General features: G+C 39.0%; 1 protein-coding gene and 1 long non-coding RNA gene across 2 annotated transcripts; one reads left to right on the plus strand and one right to left on the minus strand.

The window, feature by feature from the left end:
- Positions 1 to 171: 171 nt before the first annotated feature.
- LOC144659184 (tRNA endonuclease ANKZF1-like) lies at positions 172 to 11,502 on the plus strand. The gene is given in 15 exon segments (XM_078519621.1): positions 172 to 706; positions 2,013 to 2,098; positions 3,356 to 3,455; positions 3,905 to 4,128; positions 4,734 to 4,954; positions 5,781 to 5,829; positions 6,019 to 6,142; positions 6,471 to 6,569; positions 7,190 to 7,498; positions 7,805 to 8,354; positions 9,119 to 9,230; positions 10,206 to 10,304; positions 10,880 to 10,900; positions 10,902 to 10,961; positions 11,431 to 11,502. Coding segments are annotated over 15 exon segments (2,289 nt in total). The 5' UTR covers positions 172 to 543.
- Positions 11,503 to 14,684: 3,182 nt separating this feature from the next.
- LOC144660847 (uncharacterized) lies at positions 14,685 to 16,265 on the minus strand. Its single transcript, XR_013572172.1, has 2 exons — positions 15,986 to 16,265; positions 14,685 to 14,869 (listed from the first exon to the last, which is right to left on the minus strand). It is a non-coding gene; the product is annotated as an uncharacterized LOC144660847 (long non-coding RNA).
- Positions 16,266 to 16,875: the final 610 nt, after the last annotated feature.

A 16,875-nucleotide genomic window follows, 5' to 3' on the forward strand; every position in this document is an offset into this window, starting at 1 on the left:
AAAGGAGCGCCAACCAAATGCAAATTAGTAGCCGCGAAGTAAAACAGAATCCCAGGCAAATTTGCGTGTTCTCATGATTCCACGCGCGCGTCTGGGAGTATTGTTTTTTAGCCTCGCAATCGTTCGACGCGGTTGGGCATGGGAACCACCAAACAAAAGATTTCAAGATGGCTTCCGAACTGCGCTCGATTTGATATTGTGTGAAATTTCTGGTTACAATTCAAAAACAAATAAGATATTTTGACAAATACGTCGCGATATAGTCGGTACCAGTGAGACAAAGGCAATTATAAAAGCACATAGGAGAAATTCATTGTTAAAAGGCCTGGTGGCGTTACGTATTTCCCCAAAATAGGTTTCTGATGATGAAATGTGGTGGTGCAATTACAGTAGAAAGCCGATATAAAACCAACAGACATTCCAGAATAAGTTCACTTTCAACTAGGAAGGTTCATCAACGCTAAACATATTCAAGTTCACAGGTCTGTCAGATAGGATTATCAAAGGAAGGCAGGATCAGTCCTTAGTGTTTCGTGTGTTAAAATGGCGACCACATCGAATTCAAGGTCGTCGTGTGTATCGCTTTTTGACCAAGAGTTGAACGATCTTTTGAGGGGTGTTCGTATTGTGGGCAAAGATCTTGGAAATGGATCAAGCAACGATGATCAGATTAAACCAGTGAGCGGACAGCGCAACCACGAAAAGGGTAATGTACTGTTCAGATTAATTGTTTGATGGTGATTTAGAACTCTCAAGTTTATAATTTACTTAGGCTTTATTTTAAAAACTTAATATTAAAGCTTAATCATATATTGAAACATGAATCCATCCACGATTGAAACGAATTTAATTGAAATTTATGCAATCTTTTAGACAGCTTAATTACTAAAAAAAAATTATGGCATGCTTGACCTGTCAATCAATCACCTAATTATAAATCCGCCTAATCCTGAGAGAAAATAATGTCCCTGGGAGTTTGCTTGGTGAATTCACTTCAGTAAAAATAAAAGGTAGTGGCATAATGGTTAGCATGCTTTGCTCTAGATTGAGTGACCTGGTTTTAATCATGGCTGGGCCGTGGGGGCCTGTGTATAGTGAATTTATGTTCTTGGGCAAGGCACTTTACTCTTGCTGTGTGCTGTCTACCCCAGGGGGGCTATTTGGTGTATATTTGTTGGGGGGGGGGGGGGGGGTGGTGGGTTTTTTTTTTAACCCAAAAAAATATTTCTAAATTTTTTCCCCCCCCAAAAATTTTATTTTTCCCCCAAATTTTTTTTTTTTTAAAAAAATTAAAAAAAATTTCAAAAAATTTTTTAAAAAAAAAAAAACCGCCCCCCCCCCTACCCCCTGTCTACCCAGGGGGTTAAATGGGTATAGTAACACTGTGATCTGTTAGAGAAGGCTGCTCCCAAATTGCTGAGAGTAAGCCTTTCAGCCTGGGGTAACAGTACACTACAATGTATAGCTTGCTCATTCCTACTGAAACCTGATAAACCTCAGCAGTGCTAGCCTGATTCAGACAGTCTGAGGTGGGCTGGTAAGGGAGGTAACCAGTCCAACACGTACATGTACATGTACATTCTCTGAGAATTAGCCAGCTAGTGTACAGCAATGTGAGCCAGTTTAGCCTGAGTGTGACGACAGGGGTATTTTGAAGAACGCGGAATGCATAATGGTGGAATGGTGGAAAGACGGATCGGCATTAATATAATATCCTAAACAACAAATAAAAGCTAACCACAAGCAACCAGAGTGAAAGCTTACCGCAAGCAAACTGGGTGAAAGCTTACCGCAAGCAAACTGGGTGAAAGCTTACCGCAAGCAAACGGACCATCATTTTGCATTCTGGGTTCTGCAAAATACCCCAGCTGCCGTGAGTGTGACTTTACACTGTGTTACTCCTTAAAAAAAAAAAAAAAAAAAAAAAAAAGAAACAGTGTAGTTGGTGGCTGATGGTGATGGTACTGTTAACATAGTGTGTGTTAATTTTATGTTTTTGTTTTTGAATAAAGAATCGCTTGAATCTGAAGCTGCTGGAGACAAACCTGGAATGAGCTGTTCTGTTTGCCAAGTTGTATTTGAGTCTGTTGAAATCCAGGTACTCATAACTTACGTACCTACAGTGTGTACATGAAATGCTTTGAATAAATGATTCGAGGTCTGTCAGGGCAGTTCTTCAGATGTAAAAGGTTAAGTGAAGCTTTTTCAGAGTCCAGTGGCTGGGTTAATATTTATGTCAGTCTCCATATATAATTAATCATTAGTACTGCTACTTGATTGCCCTATTTTTCTCAAGGTACCCTGAGTTTAATTTTCCTTCAGGGCAGGTTAGAAGGAAACATCACACCAGTATTGTCCAGATGGCTACAAAACAATATCCATTCACACCCCAAAGAAGGTCACTGGAAATTCTGAGTGGATTGATGTGTGTGTGTGTGTGTGTGTGGGGGGGGGGGGGGGGGGGGGGGGGGGGGGGGGGGGGGGAGGGGGGGGGGGGGGGGGGGGGGGGGGGAGGTTATTCAGAAAAGAAAGGAAAAGGAGCTTAAGGGGGGAGGGCTATAACTTGAATGAAATTTTAAGAGTCTCAACAAAGGGATTAAAGGCCCGGTAATATAGGCAACATTTTTGTTCAACTTGTCTTGCAACATTGTTGTGGTTGAACGAATTGTTGCCCGTATTACTACCACGCGCTCAACTTGTCTCGCAACAAATTTAGTGTTGCAAGTCGAAATTTTTTTTGCAAAAAGTAGAACTTGGTTCTACTTTGTGCAACATGTTGTTGCAACTTGCAACACTGACATTATTTTGTTGCGAGAAAAGTTGAGCGTGCCATAGTAATACGGGCAACAACTCGCTCAACTTGCAATGCAACAATGTTGGGAGACAAGTTGAACAAAAATGTTGCCAGTATTACCAGGCCTTAAAGAACAGAAAATTGAAACACCACAAGACAGTCGACCCCCGACACTCAAATTTCTGGGGGGGGGGGGCCCATGAAAACCATACGTTTGGGGGGTGCGAATATTTTCTGGAACAAGAACAAATACCCCACTCAAGAGCACAATGAGTGATTAAGCCATTGTGCCTCTAAATTTTGAAACATTTTAAAGTAAATTAATGCATAAAAAATATGCAGTTTTATAACTCTGTGAGATTTTAGGAAATATCCTACCCACCCCAAGGAAGTTTTCATTCAAAGGGGTAGGAGGGTTTAAACCAAAAAAAGGGGGATATGCATATTGTGTGAAACAACACTTAATTTGTGAGCATTAATTAATAGAGATAATAAATGTTTTAGTTGGTTAAGCAGTATGTTTTTTTTAAATGAGTGACATTGATTATTCTAATGCTGCAGAGAGAACACTTCAAGCTAGACTGGCACAGATTCAACTTGAAGCAAAAACTGCTGGACAAACCAATTCTGTCAGAAGATGCATTTGAAGAAACTATTTCTGGTACATGTTGTTGTTAGTAATGGTCACTGTACATTGCCTTGTATTGCTTGTTGATTCCCTGTATGGTGTGCGTCTGCAGGGAATCATGGTACAGTGTAGTTGTATTTATCAAACCATGTGGAAGACTTAGCAACGATGAATACAATGCCATGACTCCCTGCAGGCATGCACCATAGAGGAAATTGGGCATTGTCTGTTTTCTTTTTAATAAAGAAAACAACCCCACTATAATTTAACTAAAAATGTTTAAATTATAACTCTCCTGACGACATCTAATTTTGATGTAACTTCAGATCCTGTAAATTTTGAAATTTTGAAAAGTGGCCAAAATCCGGATAACCACTGAAAATTGTGGGGAAAAAATGCACCCTCAAGGTTTATAGATTACGCTATTATACATGTGTGTCAGGTAAACTTTGTAAAACTTACTATAGTATTTTTTCTTCCAGGTGAGGTATCCAGTATTTCTGGGTCTGACAGTGATTCAGACAGTGACAGCGACCTGACTCTGGAGTCAAGTCAGTGCAGTAAACCTTCAATCAATGACCTCCTTCCTGAGGAAACTGATAAAAACCAGTCACGCCAAACTGGACGACAACACCCTAAGGTGTTCTTTGTCAGTGGAGAGGGAGAAGTGTTGTCAGTTTATCGCAGCGTGTTATATTCAGTCAAGGTACCTACCTGTACCAATTGAAAATGTATACCTACCAAGCCATTCACTCACCCACCCAAAATAGCTACCTACCTACCCACCTTACCTACCTACCTACCTACCTACCTACCTACCTACCTACATCTACCTACTATCTACCTACCTACCTACATTTACCTACCTATCACTCATCTACCTACCTATCTACCTACCTACCCACCTACAGCCTTCTTACCTACCTACACCTTCCAACAAATTTTTATCTAACTAATCCTACCTTCCTACGTACCTACCTACTTCATTTTACCAACCTACCTACCTACCTACTGTACCTACCTACCTACCTACCTACCTACCTACCTACCTACCTACCTACCTACCTACCTACCTACCTACCTACCTACCTACCTACCTACCTACCCTTTACTAAAGCAGAGGACTGCCTTGGTGTCACTTACAAAATTATTACATAATTAAAAGTTTTTATCCAAAACCAGTTCTGAAAACGAAGGCACATTTTGGTGTTATTTTGCTTACGCTTATCAATATAACGCAATCGTTCTTTTGTGGTCCATGGAATTTCTTTCTTCTACTAATAGAGGCCCCTTTATATGTTTTGATAACAGAATATCCCAGCTACACCAGAAGAAACACTCTCACTGTTTACAAGTCTACCAAAGAAATGTTACTGGATTATATTAATGACGGCAGGAGGCCACTTTGCTGGAGCAGTGTTCAGTGGGAAAGATGTTTTGACACACAAAACTTTCCATCGATACACAGTGAGAGCCAAGAGAGGAACTGCGCAGGGTGCAAGGGACTCGCAGCAGGGTGGAAAGCAACCAAAGTAAGTGCATGGCTGATCAAGATGTAATTTCCCCTAACAGTATCAACACACTGCCAAACATAAATGTCTGAAAATTGTGTAAAACATCAAAAAGACATTGTGCTAATTTAGACAAGTGCTGAATTCTCACAACTAAGAGCATATATAGGGCAAGCAAGATATTTTAAAACCATTTTGAAGCTTGGGAAAAGGGTTAATTGCCTTAGTTAAATAATGTAATTGCCTAGTTACTAGCAGTTGTAGAAAGTTAAGAGAGTTACATCAAATGCCATACAGTTTTTCTTGTGGGGCAATTTCTTGTATGGTTTGAATTTGAGGCAATCCAGAGGTTTTTTAAAAAATGTTTTTTCAAGCATTAGGATTTTCAAGTTCTAATTAAATATTTAGAGTATGTATTCAGTTACAAGGCACTCCGTGTTTTTTTTAAGGAAAATCTGTATTTCTGTGGACAGTTTATGCTGAAATTGCTGTGGGTTTTATAGCTGTAGTGAGTATTTTCGCTCAACAAAGTCTTATGATCACATTTTTACCGGAACTAACAATTAAAGCAACAAAAATGAAGACACCTAATGTTGGCCTTTGACTTTTACCAATTTTTTAACATTGAAAAGCCACAACAAGTTTCAATGTGCAGGTTATTATCAGTGCGGGTATTAACAAGATTAGTAGCACCTGTTTGCGCCTGCATTTTGTCCATAATTTCATAAGTACTTCAGGTTTCATATTGACTGAGTGTTGTATCAATTGCTGTGGAAGCTGAGTTTCATTTGCATTCTTGAAGTCTGTCACTTGAGTGATTTCTCATAATCTTATTATTTACATGTAGGTCTGCAGGAGCAAGTTTGAGACGATACAATGAAGCTGCTCTGTTACAGGTCAGTAAGCTCAAGATACTGCTCTCCCAGGTTAATAAATAGGTGCCAGTGGGTGGAATATTGAAGCACCTCACAAAATGTCTGCCGGTCACGGTCCAGGGATCGCTTCGTTCGCTTATAAAACTCGACTTGTGGCAAGTCTAGGTTTTCTTTGTTTATCGACATCTGATTTTTTTTTTCTACGAACAGGAGGTTCAGGATCTCTTGGAGGCGTGGTCCAAGCACGTGGAGCAGTGTGACAGGATATTCATCAGGACCCCTGCTTATAACAAAGGAATGTTCTTTGGAGGGAAAAAGCCTCCATTTAAGAAAGGTATGCTATATGAACCAAGGGGTGTTATTTGCAATTGATATAGCATGCGAGCAGGCTCTCTCTTCGGGGGCAACACGTGTACGCGCTGACTCGCTCGCGCTGACTCGCTCGCTCGCCGTGCCGTTGCCTCCGAAGAGATAGATAAAACTTTATTTTAAATAATAATAAAAAAGCGCTTACGTTGCCCCAGAAGAGAGAGCCTGCTCGTAGGCTAAAGCAAATTCAGTGATACCCGTTAAGGAGGATTTCGACTGTGCTAACAAATAAAAAGAAATCTATATGTGCTCGAGGGATTAAGTGATAGATACAACGTTTTCTCCTCTTCAAGATGATGCGCGCATTAGAACAATACCTTTCCCAACAAGAAGACCGACATTCAATGAAGTGAAAAGAGTTCATCAGGAGTTATCCAGCGTTCATTTACTAGGTAAGTCTCGTCTTGTTACTTTTATGCTTTGAAGAATCAAGTAACTCGTGAACCAGCTTTAGTAACCTTTAGCCGAGAGAAACTTAAAGAGTTTTTAATTAGTTTTTAAATTTTATGTATGAATGTATGTATGAATTACCCAAACCAAAAAAGTGTTTTCTTAAGTTTTAAATCAGCAGGGCTGCAAAATTTTTTTTTTTACTTGAAAGGACATATGTCCTACTAAGACACCATCTTGGTCGGACAAAACAAAATTGTGGTCGGACATCACCAAAAACAAAAGGTTGAATTTTATTCATTGTTGCCGTAAAATGATTTACAATAAAAAAAATTGTCCGGATATCATGTCTGAACACACTTGGGATTTCATTGGACATGAGCAAATTTTGGTCGGCCGATGACCGACTGTTATTTGCAGCCCTGAATCAGGAAAGCTGGCAACATAATATAAGCGAAGCTGACAAAACGATCGGAAAAACAGCGAGTAAAATGGAGAGGAAAACATTCGTTCTTCTCGCGGCTTCAGCTAAATTATTTTGCCACGTCACATCGTTAAAAAAAAAAACCTATAGCTGCACATGCTATTACTCTCCTTATTTTTTTGTTTGTTCCTGTGATAGGGAAGGACAGCGATGCAGAACTTCAGGGACTCCTTATGGAGCTAACACAGACAAAACCAACGGAAAATTTGCCTTCGGTTGATGATGATGATAAAATTCGATTGTGGCAAGAAACTCAAACTGTCGATAGCAACAGTGAAATAACGAAAAATGATTCACAAGAAATAGTTTCTACTGAAAATGGCGACAAAGATCAGCTCAGCATAGAGTCTAAAACAAGGCCTCAAGAAACGTCTAAGAAAACGAAAAAGAAGAAAGCTAAAAATAAAAAGAGTGAGTCAGTGGAAATGTTGCGCAATGGAGAAGAAGGTGAGCTTATAGAATTTATCTATTTTTACTTCTTTGGAAGGCTAGGTGACCGAGTAAAATTCTAAGAATGGTGTTAGAAAGACTTTTATCCAGCAATTGTTTTTCACGAAACCGTGTTTTTTGAGCCGTGTTTGTCGCTCCCGGGGGTAAAAATGAATAAGGGGACCAAAAAAGTGGGGTCGGAGAATTATTTTTCACCCTTTACCCATGTATCAATTATGCAAAGTTGCTTTGCAATTTTCTTTATTTCGCGTTTATATAACCATACTTGAGTGTGATAAAATTTATCTAATCCACTTTTTTCAGTTTCCCCTGAACAACACTTGTGGAATCGACTTTACTGTGCTATTGTGTCAGAAAACAAAGAAGTGATTTCTTCAATTCTTGGTGTGAACGTCAAAAGCTCTGGAGAACCTGAGTCAGATTCTAGTGAAACCCGTTTACCTGGAGAAACAAGCCAAGCTTTGGAAGATGCTAGCAAATCTGATATATCTAGCCTAGAGAAGAATCAATTGTTAGAAAGTGACGCTAAAGAAAATATTAACAGAACTTGTGAAGGACATGAGCGTAATTTAAATGAGAACGTTAATGACGATTCCAAATCTGATCCTGATATTAAGGAGGATGCAAAATCCACAAAAGTCACTTCAAATGAACAAGCGTCCAGTTTAGAGGTTACAAATGGATGTGGAGCTGTCCAACAGAGTAATGGAGAGATACCATCAAAAAGGATCGAGGATGTTATAAATGGACGTAATGGCGAAGGTGGTGACACGCTGCTTCACGTAGCATCACGCTCGTCACGAACGGAAATCGTGTTAAGGTTACTGGAGTGTGGAGCTGATCCTGCAGTGAAGTAGGTTTAAGGGAAGATCAATAACTGTTTTCTCCCTGCACTTCCATAGAAAATTCTGCATGAATGTCATAAGAATAAAGATGCCCATCATCCTTTTTTTACTGTAGAAACTAAAATGGACATAAACAGGGTTTCAGTGATCAAAATGAGAACTCTAGAAGAGAGAAGAAGCGTCTCTTTTTCGCTGCTCATTTTACATCTCGGTTTCTTCCGTTCGAAAACGTTTAAAATTTCGCTACAAAATTCCATGCTGAGCGGATTCACAAATTAGCACTTCTGGAGATCAGTTGAGTGGACAACTCTGATTTGTTTTTTATTGCGAGATCTTAGCAACAACCAATCAGAGAGCACGGATCCCTTCAGAGTTGCAAAATTATCATTGAATATTACGGCTTGAGTCTTACGCGTCACTCCTACATAAGGATGAAATTAACGCACGAGCACATTAGGACTATCTATATAAGTCGCGAATTAGAAGCATCGATACAAGCAAAGCGCTTTTTTAAGTCGCAAAGATTGATTTTGTACCATTCATACATCCAGTATGTGTCTTTGTTTAGACGCGAACAAGCCCATGACCCGTTTACTCGAGCAATTTCACGTCTGAAATGAGACGCGTCTTAAACAAGACCAGCTCAAAACCCTGGTCCAAAATAAGCCGCTTCCTGTTTTAGTCGCGCCGAGAGTTGTTAGAGTCTCGGACGCCCAGTTCGTGTCTTATTTAAGGCGCGTCTTATTTTTTCTCGTATATCTTTGTGTTTCAGGGATGATAAAGGAAGAACTCCTTTTACTGTTGCTGGCAGCAAGGAAACAAGAAATGTATTCCGCCGATTTATGGCGTCGTATCCAGACCGTTATGATTACGCTAAAGCACAGGTATGACGTGTGAAATGACATGCAAATGAGGCTTGCAGCTCAATTTCCTCGTTTGTTTGCCCATTTTCCTATTGCCTCGTTTATATCATTTGTCTCGTCCACATATTTAACAATTATTCACCGAAGGCGAAATGATTCGTCGAGGGGATTATTCAACAATAATCACGGAGCCTGAGTTGAATAATTGTTTTAGTATAATTTTTAGAGGTGATCATCAAGAACTTCAAAATAACGATAGCATTGAGATAGCAAACAAGAAAATAGCAAACACAAGTGCTCGCTTGCATACGGTGTAAACCAGTTTAATTCATCGATTGCAATCAGAATTTATTTAGTTAAAGCAATAAAACGGAACAAAACAATCACTATGAGAAAGATTGATGTCCGGTACCTTTGTATGATTGTTGATGACTTCTAAGCGAATGTGCGAATCCTTTCGAAAAGGAGTAGCTCCGATGAGAAGAGAACCAAATAATGTTCGCTCAATCGATCCTCGTCGATCGCCAAAACCGCCGTGTTTACGATCATTTCTAATGCCTTGAGAACCATCTCTTGAAAATATTTTCAGTCCAAAAGCCTTGGTACATGTAGTTAATTTAAAAAATTCCCAATGTTTAAAATATCCAGGACTTGGACTGGTTTCTTTCAAATCAAAGACATTTTCATTCAGCAAGAGCGGCCATGTTTACTTGCCTGGATGTCAAAGTGGCGTGGCTAAGTAACCAAGCCTTCAAAGCTATAATCACCTCGCACGTGGTGAATATAGCCTCATAAGCCGAGCTTCTCGACCAATCAGAATGCTTCAATTCTTATAATCGCCACTAAGTTATACCTCCTCTATTCGGAGGAGTGGCGTGGTTCGAATTTGAATAATCTTGTTTTGCATCATCATCATCACCATTATCACCACCACCATCATCATCACAAAAGTTGACTCAACTGACTGAAAAAATTAACCTTGATGTCCGTTTGTAGATTCCAAGTGCTCTTACACTAGAAATGGAAAATGAAAAGGAGAAACGAAATACCGAAAGGAAGAAAGCGCAGAAGAAAGCTCAAAAACAGAGACTAAAGGTGACATTATGAAAGCGTGTTTTCTCTTTAAAATGGTAATACAAAATCAAGCGTGTAGGTACAAGGTAATGACAGCTAAGGAGCGAACTAATCACCACTAAAAAGGAAGTGCTTGTTTTGACGTCACGAAATTAGAACTCCCAACTAGTACAATAACAAGGGGTAAGCTAAAGGGTAAAGTCTGCGTTCGAGTTTAGAGGACCATCAGGCCGGAGCTTATCCCGATTTCCGTAGCATGAAGCCACTAGGAGCATCTACTCCCCCATGGATGGGATGCTAGTTTATCGCAGGGTTACCCCTAGCATTAAATTCGCCGTTACCCATTTAAACACCTGGGTGGAGAAAGGCACTATGAGAGTAAAGTGTCTTGCCCAAGAACACAACACAGTGCCCCGACCAGGGCTCGAACCCGAACTGCTCGATCCGGAATCCAGAGCACAAAGCATTTGGCCACCGTGCCTCTCATCAAAGTAGTTTGCTCTATTTGCAAATTTATGTGTAATTAATGTGAAATTTTCGTACGAGTTACAACCGAAGTGGCCATCACAAATATTGCGAATCTTTATTTTGTGTAGGAACAAAAAGCTCTTGAGCGAAAAAAAAGAAGAGGAGGAAAAAGAGAAGAAAGCACTGCAGGCTTTGAGCGACAGAGAAAAGGTGCAGATTTTACTAACAATGCAATATTTTGACACCACGATAAACAAAACATGTCCAGTTCCATGAAATAAAGCTACGCTGCCCTAAATCGTAGACAATTACAATAGGCCATTTCCGAGTTACCGTTTGCGTCTGTTTGAAAACGAGTCTACGTGCGAAACCATATGAAAATGTGTTTCACCTACAGGTCTATTTTCATGAAAATCAAAACCATTTTCATTAGAATGGTTTCGCACGTAGACGCGTTTTAAACCGAGGCAAAGAGTAACTCGGAAATGGCCTATTGCCTTTTCTAGTTTCATGCCGACTGAGATAGCAAAATGTCGATAACGTGGTACAAAACAAAGACGCTTGCCTTACCAACACAATAAAATTTGATATTCCGGGCATTTGAATTAGATTGCTTTAAATATCTGTCCGGGCTAAAATATTAATAAGACTTGCAATTAATAATATATTTTTTTGTTAGCGGGCTCTTGCTGCCGAGAAAAGATTCGCTCAACAACAGGCGGCCAAGCAAGCAGGAATCAGCTCATGGTAAGTCGAAGGGTCTCGGGCAGCTGAAGCATTTATTTACACCGGCTTTCAGTGTTACGTGCATAGAATAGAATAGAATAGAATAGAATAGAATAGAATAGAAACTTTATTAAAATGTCGTAAACCACCTAGCTGGGGAAAACTCCCCCACTAATACAGGGACATAACAAATAACCGGCACGCATACATGCATGCACAGGCGATGACGCTTTACAATGATCCCAGAAATTGCATTTTTCTTATTCATTTTAATTTTTATTTGCCTTGACTACAAAACGAACCTCCAATACATTACAAACTTACAGTATGATACGATAAATACATTAAATCATTATGAACTTCGTCATTTAGCAACAGAAAGGCCCAGGATTGATTTCCACACCTAGTCGATGCTGACATACTGAAGATTGTGTGACACTACCGTATTGAAATGGTCTGAAATGTAATGAAGTCAACACCGCTTACTAGAAATAGGGTAGAAGTTCTTTCTTAATTTCTTAATTCTTAATTCTGGCTTCTCGTACAAATAGGAATACGGATACCGTCACTGTTTTGTTTTTAATGGCCTGAGATAAATACCCGAATAAATATTATCAAAAGCAGTAAAATGAAGATGGCGAGTCGCGAAGGGAAAAGAAAAGAAAATTAACTTAAACTTAAATATTATCGACAACAATGCACGTCAAAGCAAACAAAGATTTCAGATAGCTCACCTTTGCAATCTAATCAAGATACTGCTGCCATCGGTCTCCCTTTTGGAAAGGTTTCAAAAATTATGACACTAACCGGCCTTCACTCGTCAAATTCAACATCAGTCAAGTTAGTCTGCCATCACGTATGCCGACTTCGAATACACGTATAACGGTAGAAAAGTTCTTTAAGCGAGCTCACAATTATCCAGTACATCATTCTCCCTTGAACCCAAAACTCTGTTTAACTGTACGTTAGAAATCAAACGCGTTTTGCCGATGGATGCTCTTAAAGTTGATTCAGTACTCATGACAATCAAAGATGGCGTACCAAAACTGAGTAAACAACAAAGTGCCTAGTTCCCAGTGCTACTCGGTTGGAGTAATCGTAACATTGCCCGTCCACGGGCCACAGCATATAGGCGTTGCGTCACCGCCTAAAAAGGGTTAAAATAAAAGAAAATGCTAAAAAACTATGGCTATTTACAATAATAAAATTTAAATCTAAGTTAAAATATAATACAATAATACATAATTAAAAATTCTTTAGGAGGAGCAGAGCGGACAGCCTCTGCACCCATCATCTAATAATGCATCAAGATTGTTAAGATTTCTGATGTTCGTCTTAAAAATGCTGAGAGATGTGGCCTCTCTTATGCTCTTTGGTAATTTTGACCACAATTTGGGTCCTAGATATCTGATCGAGAGCTTACCGTATTTCACCGAGTTAAACCTAGGCATTGTAAAGTCAGATTGTGTTAAGTTATACGTACTGGAGTTATTGCTGAAAAAATTACTGAGATAATAGGGGCATAACTTATGATAAGTTATGTTTAACTTTATACATTAGAATAGAGAGGTCTTGAAGTCGTCTATTAAGTAATGTGGGCAGTCCGGCCTTCTCGAGCAGTTGTTTATAACTTGCATCAGGTGGTGTGCGCACTATGACCGCAATGCATTATTTTGATCAATTTCCAACATGGCGGAAGATTGTTGTGATGCGAGCGGTTTTTCGGGTCAGTTTGATCATTGTTTGCACAACATTCGCTGGCCTTTTCTCTGCTTAAATATTAGATTTGGATAGGTCGGGAATAGGTAAGTTAGTTTTTTGCGTCGAAAGTCTAACATTTAAAGCGTATCATGGTAAATTTGGTCATTTTCTCGAACAAGGTAAAATGGCCGACTTTTCTCTTCGTCTAGTAGGTCGGACGTTTTTGTTGAACACGGCTTTCAGCGAGTGGTGCTTGGCGTAAAATTATAATACAACAAAAGCTTAGACAATTTCCAATATGGGAAACATAATGCACCAGTATGCACCAGTCGATTTACGCCGTTTCGACTGAACGAAAATGTCCCTTTTTTGAGTGTTAATCGTCTATACTATTGAAGTTTCCTGCGTCGAGTTGGTAACGAGCTCAGAACTTTCATTCGACAAATTTCTAATGTTTTTGGAAGTTATGTTGTTTTCTTCAAAATGATTTAATTATGTGTTCTTTGGGACTTAGGAGAATCCAATTTAAGATAAAAAGATGCTGTAGATGATCAAGATGAACGCCAAAGGGACGCTAGTTTACTGAAGAAGCAAGCGAATTATTTGTTTGTACTGTACTGATTCTTATGTCACGGTTGAATTATAGTTCCTTTTGAACACCCAAAATAATGTTTCAGTCTTTTTCGGTTTATTTGGGGGACTGAGAAGATAATAAATTGCTATTTTGTTGCATAAATTGCTTCTACCCAAGTGGACCAAGTATTGCCTGTTCCAGGCTCTAGCAAGATAATAGGTTGCATTGTTTGAGCTTCAGAAGGTCACTTTGAAATGTTTTATTGCATCTGTTGTAACTAAAAAGTGATTCCACTACAACATTTGTGGAGACTTCATGTACAGCAAAATAATGTTGTGGAAGTGAGAAGTTCAATAAATTGTTTAAAACTTAATGAGGTTCAAATTGGTTCTGTTCATTATTTTGCAAGTGGTTATCCTGCTTATTACAGAAGAGAAAAACCCTGGTTAGTTTTGTCTCTGTCTGACACAGTCATCAAGCTTTTTGGCCAAGAGTATTTCATTTAATTTGTTAAGCTTGGTAACAGGAAAAAAATAAGTCCTGCCTCCTACTCATTTGATGTCAAATTATTAAGTCTGTATATTTCCAGCCAAGTTGCCCAGCAGGCTGGAGCTTATACCAGTTTCAGGAGCTTGAAGAGACTAGGAGTATTCTCCCCCCCCCCCCTCCCCTCCTGAATGAGATGTTAGCTAGTCTATCACAGGGTTACCCCCAGCAGTAAACTTGCTGTACCCATTTATACACCTGCATGGAAGGAGGCACTATAAGAGTATTAGTGTCGTGCCCAAAAACACAACACAATGACCGGGGCCATGGTTTGAATCAGGACTGCTCAATCCAGAGTCTGGTGCACTACGCGTCTATACCACCCTTAAATTATCAAGACACTAATGGAAATATTATAATTATTATTATTATGAAATGACACAGTGTTTATTTCACAATGTTTTATTTATGCAAATTTTAGCAACCTTCAGCATCTGAGGTTGTCACTTGATGTGTTCCTTTATCTGGTTGGTTTATTCTGAAGCTTCCCCAGGAGAAAAAAATTCTGTCTCCAAAGTTATCCTCCAGACCTGTGCATTTTATATTCAGTTGCTGTTGCAGTGTAATATCCCTGAATAAAATTAGAGAAAAAACTTAATTATAAACCAGTTCTGTTATAATTGAAGTTGCAGTAATAAATGGAAGTACCATGAACAATCATGGTCTGTATACACACAACAGTAGTAGGGGGAGGGCTTCCAGTGAGATATTCACAAAAGTTAAAGTACGAGCTGTTTTTGCAAATAACTGTGGTTGGCTCAAAATTACATGAATTAAAAGACTGCACTTGGTCCAAATTGGCCTACAACATTAGAGCTTAGCAGCCCTGGAAGCTATTGTACATCACTGGTTACCCCTAGCATTGTATTAGGTTGCCCTAGTATAGTTGTGAGAGTCACTTGTGAGGTAATTATAAGACTGCTCAATGACACAAAACACCCCCAGTCAGCCTTCGAACAAGGTCCAGAGGATCTTATTTTTCTAATGGCAGCTAGTAATCAAGCCTACATTGTAAGGTATGTAGCCAGATTAAAAGTTCTAATAGAAACTCAGCTGATATATTTTCTGTTTAGACTCTAGCACTGATTTACTTCAGCCCAGCAGACAAGTTTTAATTTGCCTAAGTGAGATTTTTTAGCATCAAATCAAACCCAAACAATGATATCAAACTAATTTACAAGAACACAATTTTTTTAAATTAATTTTACTTAATAACTGTATTTTGAAATCGTAGTTAGTTTGTTGCAGGAATTATCTTTGTTGATCATTTGAAGTGTCGTAAAAGCAGAATTTTCTTCGATTTACTGCTGCTAAACACTGTACATCAGTCATTATGAGAGCAAAAAATAAATAACTTTTGAAAGCTATAATCCCTTAAGCACTTTTCGAAATAAAGAATAAGAAATAAGAAACAGAAGAAAAACAATTAGGAAGATTATTAGCTTTAATGGTTGGTGAAAAGTAATAACAAATAAATCAGGACACGTAACATAAATAACATCAACATGTGACAAATATGTTTTCCTCATTTCAAATCAAGGTACGATATACTTGTTCGTAGAGGTTAATAAAGCTAAAGGGCGACCGCCTTGTGAACATTAATAGGTTATATTTAGGCTTAGCACATCCTACATCGTGTTTAAATAAAGGTTGTTTATCCAACTATGTTTACAAGCATGATTCTTACCTCTAGCTCTATAGCTTTGATGCAAGTCCCGTCTAGACACACAAAACCGATATTTTAAACTCCACGCACTGAAGTCTGAGGAAATCTTTGATTCCAAAGATCGACAACATTTCAAAACTAAGATATACATCGAAAGAATCACAAAAGCGGCGTTATTTTGAACAGAAATAAGTAATTTTGGCGTTCACAAGAGATCCTCACACGATGGTCGCCATGAGCAAATGATGCGAAACCGAAACAACTACCAGCGTGCATTGCGGTCGTAGCACGCACACCACCTGACTTGCATAGCTGCTTTCTATCGACATCTTCTTTCGACGTGCTAAACAAACAAGATTGATCGAAATCCGCCAATCACAACCCACCAGCATGACCCATTGACCTTCTGAACTTGTGGACTCATTTGAATGAAACCAACACCGGTATGCATCAGTTTTGATTGGCTCATTTCAAACAGCACGTCCAATGACGTTGTCAAAAGTTGGATGTAGAAAGATAGCTGTTGCGAATGGCAATCATTTTTTGTTGCCAATCAAAACCGAGGCCCCTTGGGGATACGCCCTACAGTTAACTATACGTGGAAGCTCCATTCGAAAGCCGCTGGGGGCTAAAAGGGATGGGATTTTACGAGGTGAAGCATAAAAAAGGTAGAATAGAAACTGTCATTTAAGTACGTAAAAAAGATTTTCAAAATATCTCGAACAGACGCAGGTAACGGCTGAATCGTTTAAGGAATTACTCAAGCGAAATGTTTTGTAAAGGAAGCAAAAATACGCGTATTTTTTTAAGACCTAAATAAAATACGTGACAGATCCTTTGACCCCAAAAAAATACCGAGCGTGTAAATTTTAAACCCCAAAAATACGTCGGATCCCCCGTCTTGTATACTT

This window comes from Oculina patagonica, chromosome 7 (genome assembly GCF_052425735.1).
Source record: "Oculina patagonica isolate OP01 chromosome 7, crgOcupat, whole genome shotgun sequence".
Taxonomy (NCBI): Eukaryota; Metazoa; Cnidaria; class Anthozoa; order Scleractinia; family Oculinidae; genus Oculina; species Oculina patagonica.